The sequence below is a fragment of the Solanum stenotomum genome, chromosome 5 (assembly GCF_019186545.1).
Source record: "Solanum stenotomum isolate F172 chromosome 5, ASM1918654v1, whole genome shotgun sequence".
NCBI lineage: Eukaryota > Viridiplantae > Streptophyta > Magnoliopsida > Solanales > Solanaceae > Solanum > Solanum stenotomum.
Window position 1 is genome coordinate 58,310,370 of NC_064286.1, and position 20,286 is coordinate 58,330,655.

The 20,286-nt window shown below is 32.7% G+C and overlaps 2 protein-coding genes and 1 long non-coding RNA gene across 4 annotated transcripts in view; 2 read left to right on the plus strand and 1 right to left on the minus strand.

Annotated features, from left to right (window-relative positions):
* Positions 1 to 20,286, plus strand: part of LOC125864743 (acyl-coenzyme A oxidase 4, peroxisomal-like) — a 1,153,105-nt gene that overhangs the window by 335,450 nt on the left and 797,369 nt on the right. The gene's annotated exons all lie outside the window — the stretch shown is intronic.
* LOC125864190 (60S ribosomal protein L11-1-like) lies at positions 7,435 to 8,275 on the plus strand. The gene has a single exon (XM_049544103.1). The coding sequence runs from the start codon at positions 7,493 to 7,495 to the stop codon at positions 8,273 to 8,275; it is 783 nt and encodes a 260-aa protein (XP_049400060.1). The 5' UTR covers positions 7,435 to 7,492.
* On the minus strand, positions 17,748 to 19,866 carry LOC125864779 (uncharacterized). Its single transcript, XR_007446271.1, has 3 exons — positions 19,750 to 19,866; positions 19,213 to 19,289; positions 17,748 to 17,950 (listed from the first exon to the last, which is right to left on the minus strand). It is a non-coding gene; the product is annotated as an uncharacterized LOC125864779 (long non-coding RNA).

Genomic DNA, 20,286 nt, shown 5'->3' on the forward strand with positions numbered 1-20,286 from the left:
CCTAGAATACTCCATTGTTTATATGTGAACTTGACAGTAGTACAAATTTCAAATCCATTTATTGTGAGCCACATAATTGCAAACGTAAGGAAGTCAGTCAACAATAGAATATAGAAAAGCTGGAATTCATTGGAATGCGCACTGAATGTTTTGATGTTAATCATGAGAATGACTCTTAGAGTTTATGCTTGCAAATGAATTTCTAATAATTGAATCTACAAAGGAGCTTGGACAGATTGTTGAGTATTTGTTTCTTAGACTGGTATAGCTTTTCTTTGCTTATTCCATTTGTGGATAAATCATGGCAGTCTAGTTATTTCTTGTGTTGAGTTCATATGACAACAAAAGTGTGAGAACTTGAAATCTATTCAAAATCGTTATGGAAAGATTTGATGTTAACCATGTGTGTCACAACATCACATTAGTTATGCCTGAAAATGATGTATAATTTCTTGCAAGTGTATGGATTTCAAATTAGTTGAACTCAGAAGGTGTGTGTGGGTAGATTGTTAAGTATATCTCTCCATTAGGTCGATATCATTTTTCATTGCCTATTTTAGAAGTACTAGGTAACTCTGTCCATCAAGGTTAGGACAAATGGAAGAAATCACCTAGTGTTTTTCTGGTCTATGTTGGGATTTGAACATGAGACCTCATGGTTCTCAACTCACTTCAAGTGACCTCATTGGTCACTAGGCATACCCTTGGATGCTGTGTATATATTGTTTCTGGAGGTCAAGTTGTTTTTCGAGTCGAGTTTATTATGTGTTCTATGTCACTGCTCTTCTGTTAGCTTTTCATAATTATATTCTCCCGCATTATAGAGAACCATATGTGACTTGGTTTCTATACTGTTTGGTAAACTTACGGAGATTTCCCCAGCATTAATAGAATAACTTACCTGATAAAAGAAAAAACATATTTCGGCATAATAGATAATCACGTCTATTCAGGAACAAATTGCTATGTATCATCAAACTGAACAATCTTCTTTAGTTTCTTATTTATTCAGAATCATAGGGAGTTTGAAGATATGGTTTTGTGGTAACAAAAGTCTCCATGAAAGAGGCGGTTTTGTAGTGATTCACTTTTCATGTCTCTGCTATAAGCTAGAGAAATCTGCGACCCAAAAAAATAAAAAGTGTGTAATTCAGTAGGCAAAAGTGATATTTTCATCTCTTCGTTTATCTCTGCTGGCAGTGAGACAGAGGTATAGTCCATTAGAAACTGTGTCGATATGCACCAAATTAATATCAATATAGGTGCTTTTGATGCTAGTAGTATCTGCTGCTAAACTTTTACAACACCCAAAAAAAGGCTTTGAATACCGTGTGGAAATTCGGTGCTCCATAACTTTCACTGAAGGACTCTGTTTAAGTTGAGTGTATCACAGGCAATGCATTACGTTACTAATTAGTACAAGGAGCCCGGGTTTTCTGAATTTAGCGAGGGGGGGATATGTACTTAGTTTTTCAACTCTCAAGCCTGAACTGACTTTTCTTTGCTGTTCTCTGCTTTGAACTTGCTTTGCAGATTAGACGTCGAAAAGGTTGTGAATGACAAACCACAAGAGTTTGGAGAAAGAAAGAGTTGGTATGTTCTCAATCAGCTTATCTTTTGCTTGTCTAACTGCATTTGCAACATTATTGTATTTGATGATGCACTAACATTTACTTATCTTGTTTCTCCATTCTTGAGTTGGATACTACTTTCTTGGAGGAATTACTAAAAGGGAAGTGGCTGCGCATTGGTCTAGTAGATTTTTTAAGCATATAAATTGTTCTTTTGAGAAAAATTCTTCCATGTCGCCAAGGGTGGCAATTGGGCAGGTTGGGTTAAATTTGGGCAGGTCAAAATGGGTCAAGACAATAAACGGGTCAAGACCAAACCCAACCCAACCTAAATTTGTTCGGATAAAAATAGGTTGGGTCAAAACGGGTTAGGTAACGGATCATAACGCAACTTGCCCAATTTTACTTACTTTTAATAGCTTTATTTGTTATTTTATAAGCTTTTATTACCTAACTAGTATACGTGCCCGCGCGTTGCGCGGATGATTTAAAATGTAATAATTTTATAATTAAAAATAATTAATAAAATATATTATGCACTTAATAATATATTTAATTTGTTATAATAATAATAATATAATAATAATACAAATCATTAACTTATTTATTTGAGCACATTGAATTAATATTATTAGTACACAATTTATTTTAACTATAACTATATCAGCTACACTTTTAGTTTTATAATATATCAGGTTAAATTCTTTGTAAGGATACTATTAATTTTATGATCATCATATCTTTGATCAAATATCAAATACTTCAAATAGTTTTATTTGTTTGTACTTTATTCATATCGTTTGAATAAAAAAGTATGTTACTAATTTATTAATTCTAACATTTCATAAGAAATATTTGATATCAAAAGATTAGATGGTATGTTGATACATTTTCTATATATATTTTATTGAAAATCAAAAGATTTTACAAAAAAAAAAATCTGTATTAAATTTGTGCTAGAATATGATAGAAAATTGATTTAAGGTAAAAATAATCTTAATAAATACAACCCCAGTGAAAGTAATTTTTTTTTAAAAAGAAGCAACCAAATATAAAGGTAAAACTGACATATTGTTGAGATTGTTAGTTTTTAGAAAAATTAATTTTAAATAAATTAAAAGGAAACAATAGTTGAGGTAATTTTAAAAATAGTTTTTTCTTTTGGATATTTGTAAATAATCCAAATGGGTTGATTATTATTTTTAATGTTTTAAATATTTTATTTTATGTTTAGTTTTATTATATTTGTCATTGTTTTTATTAACTAAAAAGTAAAAAGATAACAACATTAATATCTTTATTTTGAGTTGATATTATTTCAAATTGTGTGTGCAGTTATCTCCTAGACAAATTTGATGAAGATATGGTTATTATAACTTGAAATTGTTTAAATTATTTTATTTTTAAAATTAGGATTTAATTGTCAGTTTTTTATTTTAAAAAAGAAATTAAAATGCTCAACTTTCACAGTTAATAGGATTCCATAATTCATGGCTAGTTGGTGAAAGTCTTTATGTCGTATTTTATTTTAATTGAAAATAATTTTCAAAATCATCTCCTAGCCAAATTTGATGAAAGTATAGTTGTAACTACTTGGAACAACTCTTTTTTAAAAAAGAAAAAGAAAAAGAAAAAAAGATGAATTAAATTGCTAATATTTTTAGAATATAAAATAAATTTAAAACTATCAATTTTCACAGTACGGTTCCATAATTTGTGGATAGTTGGTGAAAGTCTTTACTCATCATTTTTTCCATTTAAATTAATTTTCAAACTTATCACCTATGTAAATTTGCAACACAAATTTAAAACATATTTTTAAAAAAAAGTTATACACAAAATTATAACGTATTTTTAAAAAATTTAAAACTCCCAATTTTCATATTAATGGGATCCATAATTCATGGATAGCTAGTGAAAGTCTTTACTTAGCTTTTATTTTAATTTAAGTTAATTTTCATTCTTATATCCTAGCTATATTTGATGAAAATATGATTAGAATTACATGGAATTGTTCATTTCTTGATTATTATTTAAAATAACGAATTTAAATTTTTGAATGTTTTAAAAATTAAAAGGAAATATATTTATTTTTTAATTTGTTTTAAAAATATGTAATTTTTCGTAAATACTCCTCTTTCTTTAGATCTTTTAAAATTTGCCAAAATAAAATGTTTCTCCATAACTTAATGTAATTTTTAGAACTCAGAAACAAATCTTACACATTTAATACAAACTAACAAACAACAATTAAAAAAAAAATCACATAAGAAAATCTATATTACCCACATAAAACTTTTGTGGGTAATAAATCTTATCTCTTTACGTATTATAAAGAAAAGAAAGTTTATGCAAATTATATATTATACGATTTACAAATTATCACTTATATTTATGTTTTACTTTATGAATTTTCAACATAACATTGATATATTTACCTGGACATTTAAAGAACGAATGAAGTGTGATAGTCCGACAAATACAAATCATCACATTATGGTGATGAAATGAAACTATCAATGTTTATTCCTTTACCATTGCCAGTATAATCTTGAAATGATCCAAAATGAAAAATGATGATATACTTTGTTGTATTTCTTTTATCATTTCAGTCATTGTATGTTCCTTTTTGATCTTCTTTTTCTTCTTCTTGATCTCCTTCGTCATCTTAATATTTCTTTTGTTGTCCACTTTAATCTTCATTGTTGTAATATCAATAACATCAACGTCGTCGTCATTATCATTGTAGTCGTTGTTGAAATCGTTGTCATATTAACGTTTTCAACATCATCCGATAAATAAATAAATTGCAAGCAGATATATGTCAACTTTCATTTATATTAATATAGAGAGATAGTACTATTATCTTCATTTATATGTAAATTAAATATAGTTAAATACATTTATTAACATATAAAAAGATAAATTTGCGAAATAGTAAGAGTTTATTTAGAATTCTATAAACATGAGTTTCTAGTTTTAATTAAGTTAATATTTTTTTTTTCTTTTGAAAATATAATATCTTCTAATTCAAATACTTCTAATCTTTCAATTCAAAATTTCCATTATAGTTTCATCATTAACTGCATGTTAAAAAAAAAAAGATTAAAGAATTATAAATATGAAATATGCAGTAAGCAAAGAATCATAAATTATATGTAAATACATCAACACAGTTTGATTTTAAAACAAAACATAAGATGAAAAAAATTAAAATATTACATGCTTGGCATAGTTATCGAATATAGTCTTAAAAAAGTTTCTCCTTCTACAACAACATATATTCATCACATAAATGGGTTGATCGTAACTTCATCAATTGATCATCTTCAACATTTAGAACTTCCAAAATAAAGTACAATTATTGATAATGTAAACCACATAAAACAGAAGAAAAAGATAATAATAAAAATAATAAAAATTACCTTTCCATGAATGGTAAGGATTATTATTGTTTTGAATTTCCTTTATTGAGATGCATTTTTTTCTTGAAAAAACTAAAGAAAAGACTACTGTATTTAAATTTAGTGAATTAATACGGTTGAGTTTTTTTGGGAAGGAAGTTAAGTAAGTGGGTGAGGAATTTTAGGGATAATTATTTATAGTTGAAGTTTCTTTTTATTTTTTTTTAAAACAAAAAACAAGTTAAAAAAGAATAGATAATTAGATAGGTTTAGATTTCTTTACAATTTTGTATATCGCTTAAATATGCTTTAGTGTTATTTAAACGGTAAGTTGCAAAATGTATGTTTTTTTTTAAAAAAAAATTGTTTTATATTGTTATTTATTTTTAAAGTTGAATTTAAATATTAAGTTCCAAAATAGATTTTTTTTAAAAGTAGTTTTATATTGTTATTTGTTTTTAAAATTGAATTTAAATGTTAAGTTTCAAAACGTTTTTTTTTTTTTTAAATGTTTTATATTGTTCTTTGTTTTTAATATTGAATTTATTATTTAAATTAACTAAAAATATCAGTTTTAAAACTAAAATTTAAGAATAATTGTGGTAATGACACGTGACATTTTTTTCTCTCCTATTATGTATAGATAGATATATAGATAGATTATTATTATTATTATTATATTGTTATTATCATTATTATTATTATTATTATCATTATTATTATTATTATATTAAATTGTACTTCAATTTTAAAATTGTATTTCAAAAAGAAAAATTTTAAATTCAAATTTAAAAATAGTTTTCGTGGAAACTGATTCCTTTAAAATCCAAATTAAAAACAGTAACCTTTATTTCTTTTTGGTTAATTTAAGATAGATAATTAAAACATTTTTAATTAATTTTTCAATTTTAAAATTGTTAAATTTGTTGTGATGTTGACATGTGCCATTCTAATTCTAATTATTGACATGTGTCTATATTTATTTATTTAATTATTGATTATTAAATATTTAAAATTATTTAAAATTCTAAAAATTTTGTTGTGTTGACATGTGTCATTTTTTCTTCTCCTTTTATATACGGAAAAGGGCCTAAAATACCCTCGAAGTATTGGAAATGGTACACAATTACCCCCCATCCACCTATTGGCCCCCAAATACCCTTCCCATCCACCTTTGGGTTCAAATTTACCCCCTTCATTAACATATTACAATTTAAAATAATTAAATAATACTTTTAATTACGTGGCACTCAACCATTGGTTGTAATTTAATTATTTAATATAATTTTAAATCCATCCATTACCCACCCATTTTAACTTAACCCGCCCCAAATGCTATCAAACCCGCCCCTACTTACCCAATACAAAAAAAACCCATCTAATTAAGAGAACCCTCAAACCCAAATAAACACTTCATTTTCTTCCAATTTTTTCACGATCTACAGAGGGTTTAGAACATCAATGTTCTTCTTCTTCAATTTGTTATAAATGTCAACTTCTTCTTCGATTTCTTCCCCTGAAGAACTTCAATCTCGTTCATGTAAGTGCGGATTTATGGCAAGATATTTTACTGCTACAACTCTTGAAAATGGTGGACGCCGATTCTATCGATGCCGTCGTCTTAGGTCAAATTCTTGTGGTTATTGGAATTGGATTGATGGCAAACTTCCACGTCATGTGTCAACCATGATTCATAATCAAAAAGTTGAATTAGATTCAATTCGGAAAGAAAGAAATCATTTGAAGAAGATTGTGGAGGATATGGGTGGCATTGAAGATCCTTATTTGAAGGATATGATTGCCGACGAAATGTCTGAGTTAAAAGATATGAATGGAAATGAAATTTCTGATTTGACGAAAGTTTCTACTTTGAAGGGAAAAATGTCAAATTTGGAGTTGCCGGATAAAATTGAGAGTTCAAATCTGAAGAAAGTATCTAGCTTGGATGATCAAGTTTTGAAGTTAGAGTTGAAAGTTCATCAAATGATAAGTTTGCTTGCAGTTTCTTGGGCTATTATTGTTGGTTTTGTAATTGCCAAGATGATGTAGTGTGGTGCTATTGTTTGTGTTAAGTTAGTATTATTAGATTATGTTAGTTTTGTGGGTTTTTGTTGTTGTAACGACGGAATTTTGCAACTTATTTTGTTTTGAAAATTTGTCAAGATGATGTAGGTTGTTGTTCTGTCTACTAATGAAGAATTATGCAGCTTGATAAGCTGTATTTTCTTGCATTTTGATCACGCAGTATTCGTGCACTTTGTATATGTTTTGTCCCTCGTCGTTCTGCATCTTGACTTTAGAAGTGAAAAAGCTCAGGGAAAGCAAATTAAAAGGCATGTAGTTAACAAAACAACATACTGTTTTCATGGATCCAAATAGTTAACAAAACAGCGTACTGTTAACAAAACAAAATGCAAAAACAGCATGCTACTTTAACACAATCAAAAAGTTGAATGGCCATCTCAGTACCCCTCCAACTCTGCTGCTGCAACTGTAACATCTTCCCGCGGAAGCGCCATGGCTTCAGAGAAGAAATTGAGCAACCCCATGAGGGATATCAAGGTCCAGAAGCTTGTCCTCAACATCTCCGTCGGTGAGAGTGGAGATCGACTCACCAGAGCAGCAAAAGTCTTGGAGCAACTTAGCGGCCAATCCCTTGTTTTCTCTAAGGCAAGGTATACTGTGCGGTCCTTTGGAATCAGGCGTAATGAAAAGATAGCTTGTTATGTGACTGTCAGAGGGGAGAAAGCTATGCAGCTTCTTGAGAGTGGATTGAAAGTTAAGGAATACGAGTTGTTGAGAAGGAACTTCAGTGAGACCGGCTGCTTTGGGTTTGGTATTCAGGAGCACATTGATCTTGGAATCAAATATGATCCTTCAACTGGCAGGTGCAAGTCTCGAGTCGGGATTCAGCACAGGGTCACTAAGGAGGATTCAATGAAGTGGTTCCAGGTCAAATATGAAGGTGTTATCCTTAACAAGTCCTCAAACATTAGTGATAAGCTGAGTGCCAACTTTTGGATCAGCTTGTCTCCTGGCAAGTTTATTTTTATGTATTTTTGTAGACAGCCATCGATATTACTATTAAAGGAATGTTTTGGAGAGATTCTAGTGGGCAAATCAGTATGTTTTATTTCTCATTTTGGCAATCAGATGAAAAACCAAACTTACATAAAAAACCAATCACAGTCATTACTGAATGGTCACAACATTCAGAAGCCAAACTTACATAAAAAACCAATCACAGTCATTAACACTGATAACAAAACTCAGCATTCCCGTCTCAAACATCAAAACTGAGAACAGAACTCAACAATTTGCCAACAACCTAGCATTTCAATCTCAAACATTAAAATTGATAACAGAACTCAACAATTTCATAAAATTTTCAGGTCACAAAATATTTTCAGCACATAAAACATTGTTAGACTAATTTGTCATTACATACTAAGAAGTTTCAATGTGCCATTACATACTAAACAAAAACTTAAAACCACTACTTAGCAACTACTTTCTAATGTTTTCCCCTCTTTGCCTTGAGCTTGCCAATTTTTTTCTCCTTGTCTTTTGTCAACTGATTTGAGGTCACACATGCTTTGCCTTTCCAAGTTAGCTTTTTTGGTGAGTATGGAAGATTAGTAGGAATAGAAGCACCATTTTCATCACCCCTGAAACTAATCCTTCTTGAACCAATTGGTTGTTGTTGCAGCTTCTTCATTTGTAGTCTAGTCTTTTCTTCAGATATCATCCTAGGTGCAAACACTATATCCTCATCCTCAGATTCAATACCATCTTCAACTTCATCTTCATCAACAGTTGCAATTGAAGGTGCAATAACTATTTCTTTTCCACTGTTTTTAGACCTCTTTGGAATTGCATCAACTTTGTCCTTTGAAACATTTTTTCTCTTTGATTTTGAAGGACCAGAAGCTTCATTGGATGCTTGACTTGATTGCTGGCTTGTTTGTCGACTAGAAGATGCAACAAATCCAGGAGTTGGCATAAAGACAGATTCATTTTCTTCACTTGGTTGGGGTGCCGGGAGAACTTGTCTTCCTTTTTGAAGCTATAAAATTTGTGAAAGAGTAAGATAAATAAATATACATTGTAAGTAATTATAAATTGATGAAACATAACTTACCAAAGGACATCTTCTTCGATTATGACCTACANCCAAGAATCGCATAGGTAAAAATAATAATTTAATGATGGGTGCACAAAAATTTTGAAAGCAAACTACGTAACATTAACAATTAATTTTTTTAAATTAAAAAATATACTAAATTTTTAAAAATCAAACCACATAATATTTAGCTTGAATTTTCATGTTTATTTAATAGGAAGTGAACGAAAAAGAAAAAAAGAGAAAGAGAAAATTCAGTTTATAATGAAATCACTTTTATACTTCAAGATTTCACCAACCTTTGGTGAATTAACAACAAGATATGCAAAATAAAGAGTAAAATCAAACGAGTTTTTCTAAAAAGAAATTCTATATAGAGCCTTTTTCACCTTTAGTAGCTTTATAGAAAAAAAAAAGAATTTGCTTATTAAATTTAAATTAAATAATTACTTTTAGATTTTATTTAAAATTTTAGTGAAAAGAAAAAGTGATTAAAATTTAATGTTTACTATGTTTTTTTTTTGGTTATATTTTTAAGTTGTAGGTCGCTAATTTGAGATTATTCTAATAGATAATCTGAGTTTTGAATTGTTGAAAAAATAACATATTTATTAAATATGATTAGGTCTCTAACTAAGATTTTTAATAGATAATATTAATTTTAAATTATTAAAAACATAACTGATTTATTAACTATAGTTAGAAATTAATTAGGAGCTTTTTGAAAATGTAAAAACAAAATGCAGCAATTGGGATTCGAACCCGTGCGTGAGCGCATTAATAAACCTTCATGTTGGGCAAAGATATCGCTGGGATAAGAAACTTTCATGTGCTTAAGGATGTCCAAAGTGTCTTATTTAACCATTTAAAATATAATTTTACTTATATATATGATGTAATTTTCTGATAAAGGGTGTCCAAATGTACCTCCGCCCCTGATTTCATACTCTTTCATAACCCAAACACCTAAATGAGTTTCGCTGTAATTAATTACTTCCCAACATTCCGATAGACAATTCATTCTATCCTTACTTCATAAGAAGACTTCTCCATCTTATATCATTTCTCAATAGCTAAATCAAAAGAAATGATGTTCCTGTGTCACGACACCTGTGTCACAACCCAGATTGTCGTGATTAACACCCATACTAACCCTTCGGTGGGAGAACCATTACTATAACCCAAACCAAGCAACTAAACCAAAACTAAAGTATTTAAGGATATGGCATAGGAACAATAGCTTAAAACTGAAGTTCCCATAAACTTCAACAAAAGATCTAACAATTAAACTAAACAATGCGAAAGAAATAACATAGAACTTGAAAGTCAATGTACCATAACATCTAACAATGAACCAAGTCTAAACAAGAAGGGTCATAACCCAAACTAACGAACAAATAACTAACTAGAAAGTCTAAGTTCGAAATGTGAACATAGACGAAAGGAGAGCTCATGGCAGCCTGGAAGAACTGGCTCACCCTTGAATTCGAACTATCACTGATCTTCTAAGCAAGGTTTGTCAGTAGCCACTTGAAGATGCCCTGTACTCAACAAAGAATGAGCAAGTGCAGTATCAGTACACAACCACAATGTACTGGTAGGATCACGCGGCTATCCCACTAAGTGTAACATACATTAAGTCAATACGACAATATAATCACATGCACATATCGAACATATACAATATTATCAATATTTACGAACAACGAACAACTTCATATTTTTCAAAATACACAATTATGACAAGTCATTGGTCCTCTCATGGAACCAAACCCAAAACAGTTAGCATATCGAAACGTGGTACCCGATCCAATGATTATGCCGGAACGTGGCAATCGATCCCATAATTATGTCGGAAGGCAACCGATCCATTCAACACACCACAATTACAATCACAAGTATATCCTTAAGATCATACGTTTAAGTCATGATTTCATGGCAATCATCATTCATCTATCTCATTTACAACAAATGAGATGAATAATGCAACATTCATATACATATATGTATCATAATGAAGCAAGAACAAACATACATCACACAATCATAGAATCACAACCATCACCTACCTCGAAACAAGCTTGAAACCCTAAGAAACTTGATCCTTCCCTTTCCGGATTCGTTCCGCTTGTTCTTGGTCTACAAACAATCATAATAACACATGAATCAATAAACAATCGCTAATTACCCGGATTACTAACAATTCTAACAACACTATATCATATCATGATCTCAAGTATCCAACTAAGGCTTTTCCCACCATAGAATCTAGATCAAAACCCTTCCCCAGCGATAATTACCCATTCTATTACGTTCTACGGATCGAAAAATAGATTTGGGGAGTGAAAAGCTTACCTTTAGCCTCAAGAATAGTGAAAAACTAACAAGAGTCGCCTGAGGTTCGTTCCTTAGCTCTAAAAATTGAAAAGTGTAGAATAATATCGTTTTGGGGTTTATTTTCGACCTTAAGTCACATCGAACCCACCACGACGATCCTCACCCCGTTACAACGGCCCCGCCCTAGCTATAGAAATCCCTCCCCAGCGGCTTGCACGGAACCACTGAGATATTTTAATAATTCCAAGACCCCCACCTTTAACCAACGACTCTCAGAAAATATCGTTCATGCTAAGACCGATTCCGGGAGTTCTACTCACGCGAATTCAATTACGTAAAGTCATACGGGTTCCTTAACAACTTGTCCAATTACCCATGTAATCAAAATCATAAATAATTCATCCGATTGTTACCAGATTTTCCTACACCTTAAAGACTCCGATTTCGTCTAAATCTGGACTAGGTTGAGAAATTTCAAATTACTACGAATAAATTTTCCGATCCAAAATTTTTCCCCATTGGCTTTTTTATAACGACGAAACCTAGTCATTACATCCTGCTCATATGCCAATGAAGCATCCCATCCACGAACAAGCCTGGAACATAACTTAATGTATCCCCATTATCAAGTTTTTCGATAAATAATATCTTCCTACAATAATCGAAACTAGTTCAAAATTCACTTTTTAGACTATATACCTTGACCTCAATGTCATCTGAATCGTCATTAATATAATTATAACAAAAATACCTTTTTACTTTATAATTATCATCATGCTCATATATGTCAAAAAATATATAAAATTTTCAAATTCCATCCATGTCGTATAAATTGAGACATATTGAGCCCCTGTTGGCACGAACTCCTTTATCTAGTTTTATAATAAGCATACAATATATGGTAATGAGCAATTTGATGTCGACTTTGATAATTTAAAAAATGAAGTCTTATAGAGTTCTCGAGAATTGATTAATTTCATGTACATAGTGGATTAAATAATTTTTCACTTCAAAATAAACTTAAATTTTTCTGAATATCAATGTACAGTAAAACCTCTCTAAATTAATATAGTCGGGACCATGAAATATTATTAATTTGTAAAGATATTTTTTAATCGATAAATTAATAATTATTAATTTATAGAGTGTTTGAGATTCAGCCTTGTGATGCTTATATGTATTATCACAACCGATATTGTCGTAGGATATTAGAAGGCTGTGAAGTGAGACATGAAATTGATCCACGAAAAATTAATGTTTTGGATGCTATTGATTTTACAATTTTGGATTGGATGACAAGAGTTCAACGAGAGACAACAACAAATTGTTGTCGACACTACAAAATTTGTTCGGAGGATGAAATCTCAAAGAATTTGAATGAACCCACTTGTGAAAACATCATTCATGAACTTGAGGTCATGATTAATGATCTCAGTTACCGCAATAAAAGGGACGACAATAACCTATTCGATTAGCCAGGAGAAAATGATACATATTCAGAGGTCCAGAGCTTAGAAGAAATTGTGGATACGATAAAAAACAATGTTGTTGATTAAGTTGTAGATGATGCAATACATTTGTAACCAGTTACGCGTAAGAAAACAGGTATTGTATCTAGGGCTGTCAAGGGGAATGGGTCGGCCCGCGATCGACTCGAGACCCGTCTGGTCGGACCCGATCCCGTATGATTTCGCGGGTTGGAGGGACTTCAGGATAGGGGACCGATTAGGAGCCAGTTCACCCTTTGGTCCCGATTGACCCGACTCGACTGAACCGGCCGGTTTCGCGGGATTCCCTATTTTTTTATTTTTTGAATTATATCCCTTGGGGCAACGGCTAGTGGTCCCCCCAACGGATTTATTCACCTTTTTCACTTCCCCAACACCCCTATCACCCCCCTCCCCCCCTACTTTTAATACTTTAATTTAAACCCTCAAGTTATCATAAATACACTTTAACCCATTTTTAATATTATAAATACCCCTATATCCCTTATTATTTCTTTCAAAATCATCTATTTTCTATATCCTTTCAATCTTAAGTCTTAATTTTTGATTCCATTTAAGTCTCATATTATATCATAATTCATATATTTCAATTCTAAATTTTCATATTATATCATAATATATATAATTCTCATATTTGCTATCAAGTATTGGAGTTCCAAATTACAAGTTACAACAAACTACAAGCTTCAAGAATCGGTTATAACGTCTACTATTAACGCAGACGTTTGGTACATTCGTTTCATAATATTTATATTTTATTTTTCGTCATTAATTTTTGTGTTATTATTATTTTTATATTACACTTTACATATAATTAAATATGAGTTATAGCAAAAAAGATACCGGTAAAGGAAAAGAGAAAGAACCAAGTGGCATTAGTAAGTTATTTAATTTTAATAAAAAAAGTAGTAATGAAAAAAATATGAGTAAATGTGGTGGTACTTCTTCTAAATCAATGTCTAGAATTAGATTTAATATTAATCCTAATCTTGATGAAAATTCAGGTGAAGAAGTAGAAGTTGATTCGGGAGAAGATGAATTAAAAGATACACCTACTAGTTTTGTTAAAATTCTATTCACATTTTTAATTAATTGAAGAATAAGAGTTTTGACTAACTTTTTGAGAAAGTGAAAAAGTAAAAGAAAGTCATTTTTTAAAAAGTTTATTGAAGAAAAATACTTAATTTAAAACAGTTTTAGAATGAGTAAAAATGTGTGAAGAAGCGTTAAGTAACACATTTTTTAAGAACAAACGATTTAACTTAATTGAGGATGTAAAATTTGACCAATATTTCATTAATAAAATAAATTGTCTCAACACAAAAAAAGTATTTAAATCAAACCAACACAAAAAAAATAACTCATATTTTGGGGAATCTAATTAAGTTAATTAAAAATTCTAAAGTTAGAGTTAAACAACAAACAATAAGTAATCACAATTAAATAATTAAAGAGTAAAGGAGAGATTGAATTTGGCCCTCCTTTTTGGGCCAATTTTGCTGCAATTTTTGGGGCTTTTACTCAATCCCGTTTTTGTATACACCTGATGTATATCAGCATGTATATCGGCGCTTTTGATGTATTTCTTACTTCCGAACACCAGTATTTTACCTCATCTCTGTATTTTTGTTTTTTTTACCTGTAATTCGCTGTATAATGAGTGTATACTGCCGTATACAATATGTGTACAGGCTATATCTCAGCCTTTTTTTCAGCTTTCTGAGACTTGTTTTCAATTTTCAGCCCCTGTGTTTTCGTTCTACTGCCTTGGCTGACTCAATAAGGGATAAAATTGAATTTGAACCTTTAATGCGCATTTCAAAATGCGAAGGGGAGGTGAAGGAGTCCATTGGACTCATCTCATATCACATGCAAAGAAAAGGAAAAGAATTAACATTCACTCTTAGATGTCACTAGAAAAACTATATAAAGTCTAACTCAATTAATCCATGAAATGCACTTATTGTAATGGACCCGGTAATCAGCGAGAATATTTCATTTTTTTTTCAATTGACTTCTAGACAAAGATATAAACATGTTATTTCAAATGTAAAAATCATACCAACATTAAAAATGGAAACTTAAGCCTCCAAACAACCCATATATAAGGAACAAATTAAATTCCTAAATAAAGGGGCATAAAGTGACTATTAATGAGTATGTAGTTAGATAATATGCACATCTAAAGTGTGGATCTTCATAAATGCAAGCAATGGTTGCGTATGAGTATTAAAGTTTAATGCGAGGAAAACTTTTGAACTAAAAGGAAGCAATACACATGTTAAACTATATATTCAGAGAAAAAGAAAAAACTAAAGCTACTTATGAGCTTAAGGAAATGAGAAATTACAATATTCAAATGGAGGCAACATCACTAATTGAAATATGATGAGCTTTCAAGTTAAATGGACAAACATTATATCGAAATTGGATCACAGTAAACAAAATCTCAGTGCAAATCTAATGTTGATGTAGTATACACCAATAGCAAAGCTATTTTTCTAAAGCTCAGCCAAACAAAGAGATTGAAAGGAAAGGAAAAATCCAAACTTTATAACATTTATTTCTAGAATTTCAAATCAACATGCTCATCGAAGGGATTCAAACAGTGACCAGAACCGGACATATTGGACTACGAGTAAACTCAAAACACTTAGCAAAATTCGTGACGTATTAATGGACCAAACAAACTGGTAACAACATTACACACATATGCTTTCGAGATGCATTTTGTGCTTTAATTGCCTAAGCAGACAAACATGAACAACAACATCTTTTATTTACAATTGTGGAAACAAGAATAGTATAGCTAAAACAATACGAGGCATAAACAAAAAATTGATGAGACGAAGGAGCTGAAATATCATGGCAAAACAAATAAGACAACATCATTACACAAGCGACATAAATAGTCTATTAAATATAAATTGAGGTTAGGAAGGAATTTTACCTTTTTCGGAGCAGCGAATTGAGACGACGAGCTTGATCGTGAAGAACTCCCACCACTATGAGTCAATTTCGATGAGCTCCGAAAAAGTAAAACAACTCTTTTTTTATGAAATTCCCTCTGTTTTAGGGCAACAAATTAGTGTTCGAAAAATCTTTTATTTTTTTTATCCCCAAAATCTCCCCCCCCCCCCCTTCCCCTCCCCAAGACGTTAATGGAAGGAGAGTATATATAGGAAAATAATTGAATCCATTAGAGGGGGGAAACTGACAGATTTTTGAATGAATTTGAAAAATTCAAAAATTTGAATTCTCTTTACTCTTTTCAAGACAATAGTGAAAAAGATTTAGAAATACCCAAAAAAGGGGGAAAAGGGGATGTACGTTGTTTCTGGGGAAGAAATTGTTGGCGTACAGGGGTGAGTATGGGCGCGGCAGACACCTGCTGCTTTTCGAATTTGCTGGAATTTGAACGTTGCTTGCCGGTTTTTTGGAAGGAAGAAGAAACATAGGTCGATTTTGTACTGCTGTACGTATGCTTTGCTGAAAGGTCCGATGAGTTTCTTTTTTATTGAAATTGGGCTGGGTGAATGACAAATAGAGGGCTGGGAAATGGACAGATATTATGGGCTGATTTGTATGAGAAAACATGGGTATTGAATTGGAATTGAGTTGATGAATAGACCCACTTTTGAGTCTTAGATGGGTGTAAGGTGTTGGCAAAAATGATAGTTAAACAAATGACCAAATGAATTTAAATTATAGTCAAATGAAATTTAGTTAAATTGGGCAACTCTCAATCAAGAAGAATATAAATAAAATTAATTAACGAGCTTCTTAAACTTAACGAAATAAAATAATTAATTTACTTGTAAATAAATTTACTCAAAAAATATAAACATAGCTTAAACTAATCAACCAAATACTTAATTAAAGCAAAAAAAAAAATCTTTTTGAGATGATTTTTGAATATTCTTAAAATATATTAATTATATACATAATTATAAAACACATATATTATTTAAAAATTATAAAAATGACACTAACTATTTAAATAACTTGCAAACAATATCTATTTTTTTTTTGAAATTTTATAAAACTAACTATTTTAAATCATTTGAAATTGAAGAAGCTAGATGATTAATTTATATTGTGGAGGGTTAAAATTGGGTGTCAACAGCTGTCCCTCATTTAACTTGGATTGATGAAAGAAATTTGAGGCAAATGAAATTGACGAATCCAATTTTGACCGACCACATCTTCATATATTAGACAAAGGATTTTGGTACGGACTTTAGGAATTATGGTCGAACCCTGGAACTGGGTTTCCTACATATCTCAAGCTATATGAGAATTCAGGCCACTTGTAGTTCGATGCGCTTGATTTGATGCACAATTTTGAAAGAATTCAAAAGCTATCTCGATATCGATGTATGGAGAGATTGAAATGCTCGAGAATAAGATTTGAGAGAGGATGTTGGAATACAACCGAGTTTTTAACATTGAGCTCGCCTATATATCCTCAACATAGGGAATCAAACTACTTGTAGTTTGACTCGATCAGTTGAAAATGAAATCTCTTATGCAAGATAACCTTCGATTTTGGAAGTGTGACAATTAAGTCAAGTATGAAAAAGAGGCTTGTAACCTCTTAGCCATGAATGTGGTTGTCACGACCCGATTTCTCGAGTCATGATAGCACCTACTATACCCTACCAGTAGGTAAGTCAACCCGTAACCCAGAACATCAAGAAATGAGCAAAAGGGCAGAAACTAGCGAAAACAATAATCTAAACAAGAATAACAAGGTGGAAGCAACCCAAAATAAATATACAGAAATCCCTCCCAAAACCTGGAAGTCACTAGTACAGAGCTATCTAATAAAGAGTACAAGTCCCAAAAGTGGACCACAACAAAGCGTGTCTCAAGGGCAACAAGACTAGCTAAAACAAAAGAAGGAGACAGAACAAACCCCAAAACGCCAAGTGCTCGCCCTCGTCTCCGAATCACAACTGCAAAAGAAGGCTGGAACTAGTCACCGCTGATAACTGGTACTGGGACCTGCATCACGAAATAGATGCAGAGCATAGCATGAGTACCAACACAACAGGTACTCAGTAGGCATCATAGGCCGACTGAGCAAAAAGGGTAAAAACAATAAGAAAGGATAGAATCTAGACACAGAGAGGTCAAACGGATAAGAAAAGAAAGCACACGAGCATACCAGAAACAAACTAAGTACAACTAGACTAAACCTAACTGGACCCCCATAAGCCCAGAAGGTACACTCGTACACAAGCTTAAATAAAACCTGAACGAACCCCCATAAGCTCGACAGGTACATGGAAAAGCTAAGTCTACTGAGAAAGAAGAAAATCGGGCTCTCAGCCCAAAGTAACTAAGATAATCCATCAGACTCCACCCAGCCAGCAGTGCACTCCCAGCCCAGCTAGAAAGAGTGACCCTAGGGGGCACCCAACCAAACAGTCCACTCCCAGCCCAGCTAGAAAGAGGGACCCGTGAGTGAGGTAGATATCGCGAGTCGTCCTACCATGCAGTCAGCTCCCAGCCCAGCTAGAAAGAGCGACCCGGGGACACCCAGCCAGCAGCACACTCCCAGCCCAGCTAGAAAGAGAGGCCCGGGGGCGATCGCCGATATCACCGAGTCTACCCAGCCAGCGATACGTTCCCAGCCCAGCTAGAAAGAACGACCCCGGGGGTGATGGTATCTCCAATAGGATCCAATCCCACAACAACCACCGTGGAACGCCGTCCACTCTAAGAAATCACAGAAAAGGGCTCCAAGCCTATACTATCTCAATCCCACGCCTCTAGTGATGCACCAAACCTTCGAGAATGCGCCGGAACCACAGAATGCGAGGGAGAAGATACAGAAGTGCAGCAAGTAGCGATAACGCCTAATCTAAGGCTCAAACTATCAGACTCAAGTCTGCTATTCCAGTCTACAAGGAGCTAAGTCATCCGAACGACGTCGGTAGAAAGTCAAGGCTATCCAGCCCACACGGGTCATAAGTCTTAGGCAATGCTAGCCTAACCTAGACTAAGGACATCATGCTTACGGTTAAGGATGCACAAGGCATACAATACAAAACATACAAGCATACAATAGCATTTAGCACATAGACATGCAACTCTACTAAACCGGATAACATGATACTATACCCGAAATATGGCCAATCGATTCTAACATGAGGTATCTAATCAAAGTAAGGTAGTAAACTGGTACCCACCCCCAATTCACTCCAATCAACGTGTTTTTACACAATTAAGCTCAATCTAAAAGAAGGAAAGCCGTAGCCTACCTTAAGGCCAACCGTGCGCTCTCCAAATCACTTTACCGGAGCTTTCCCTTTCCGAACAGTCTCAAAACGCTGCCCCGCTATCAAAAATAGAGTCACAACGTTACTATGGTCATTTAGACACCAAAATCATAACAAACGGAGACGGGTCAATTTTGGAGTCAAAACGGGAATCGTGGGACCCGCACCGAACTGTCCGAATTTGACTCCGTCAAGAGACCCTAAACAGCACTCCAAACTTGTGTTCCAAAATGGAACACAATCCGAGGCTCAAAACATAGCAAGAACCAACAAGCAAGAAACTACACTTTAAACAACTAATAGAAACCCTACTGCAGCAGTCCAAAAATCGAAATAAACGAAAATCAAAAGGTGCCCAGCACTCTTTGAACACTCTACGATGAAGCCACGACAATTCTCAACACGTGGGACTTCGAATCACCCAAAACCGAGCTAAAATGAGTGAGATATGACCAAAACAAAAATTCCAAAAACAAGGACTCGAAAACAGTACAGCAGTCAGGTTTTTCGCGAAATTACCTCAAACGGGAACCCCAAACCACTATCCGAGCTCACCAACGCGTTGCCCTCGAAAAATCTCACAACTTTGCCTTTTGAATCGCCCAAATCGGACAAAAGATGAGAGAGTTAAGAGAGTTTGAGTTTGGGAATGTGTTGCTGATTTTCTGCATTTATTGCAGAAAATCTGCAATAAATTCCCAAAACTTTAACTCCGACGGGGTGCTCCGATCTCGTTCGGAACCCCGTGCGCGCAAACGAGATATGCAACCATACCAAATTCGATATTCCAGACTCAACGGCGCAATCGAAATTTCCATCAGAGGTCATTTCGATAAAAAGTGGGTCCCACTTCCAAAGGCCATTTTAAGCCAAAACCCACAAAAGGGCTCGGAAAGATATCAAAAACCTCGGGACACAAAAGAAGGGTCAATCTAGACCAAATTCGACATTTCGGAGCTAACTGCACTGACGGAATTCTCATCCGAGCGCGTTTACTCAGAATGTTGACCAAAGTCAAACTTAAGCCAAAATTCAAAGGCTAAAACGCCTAATCAC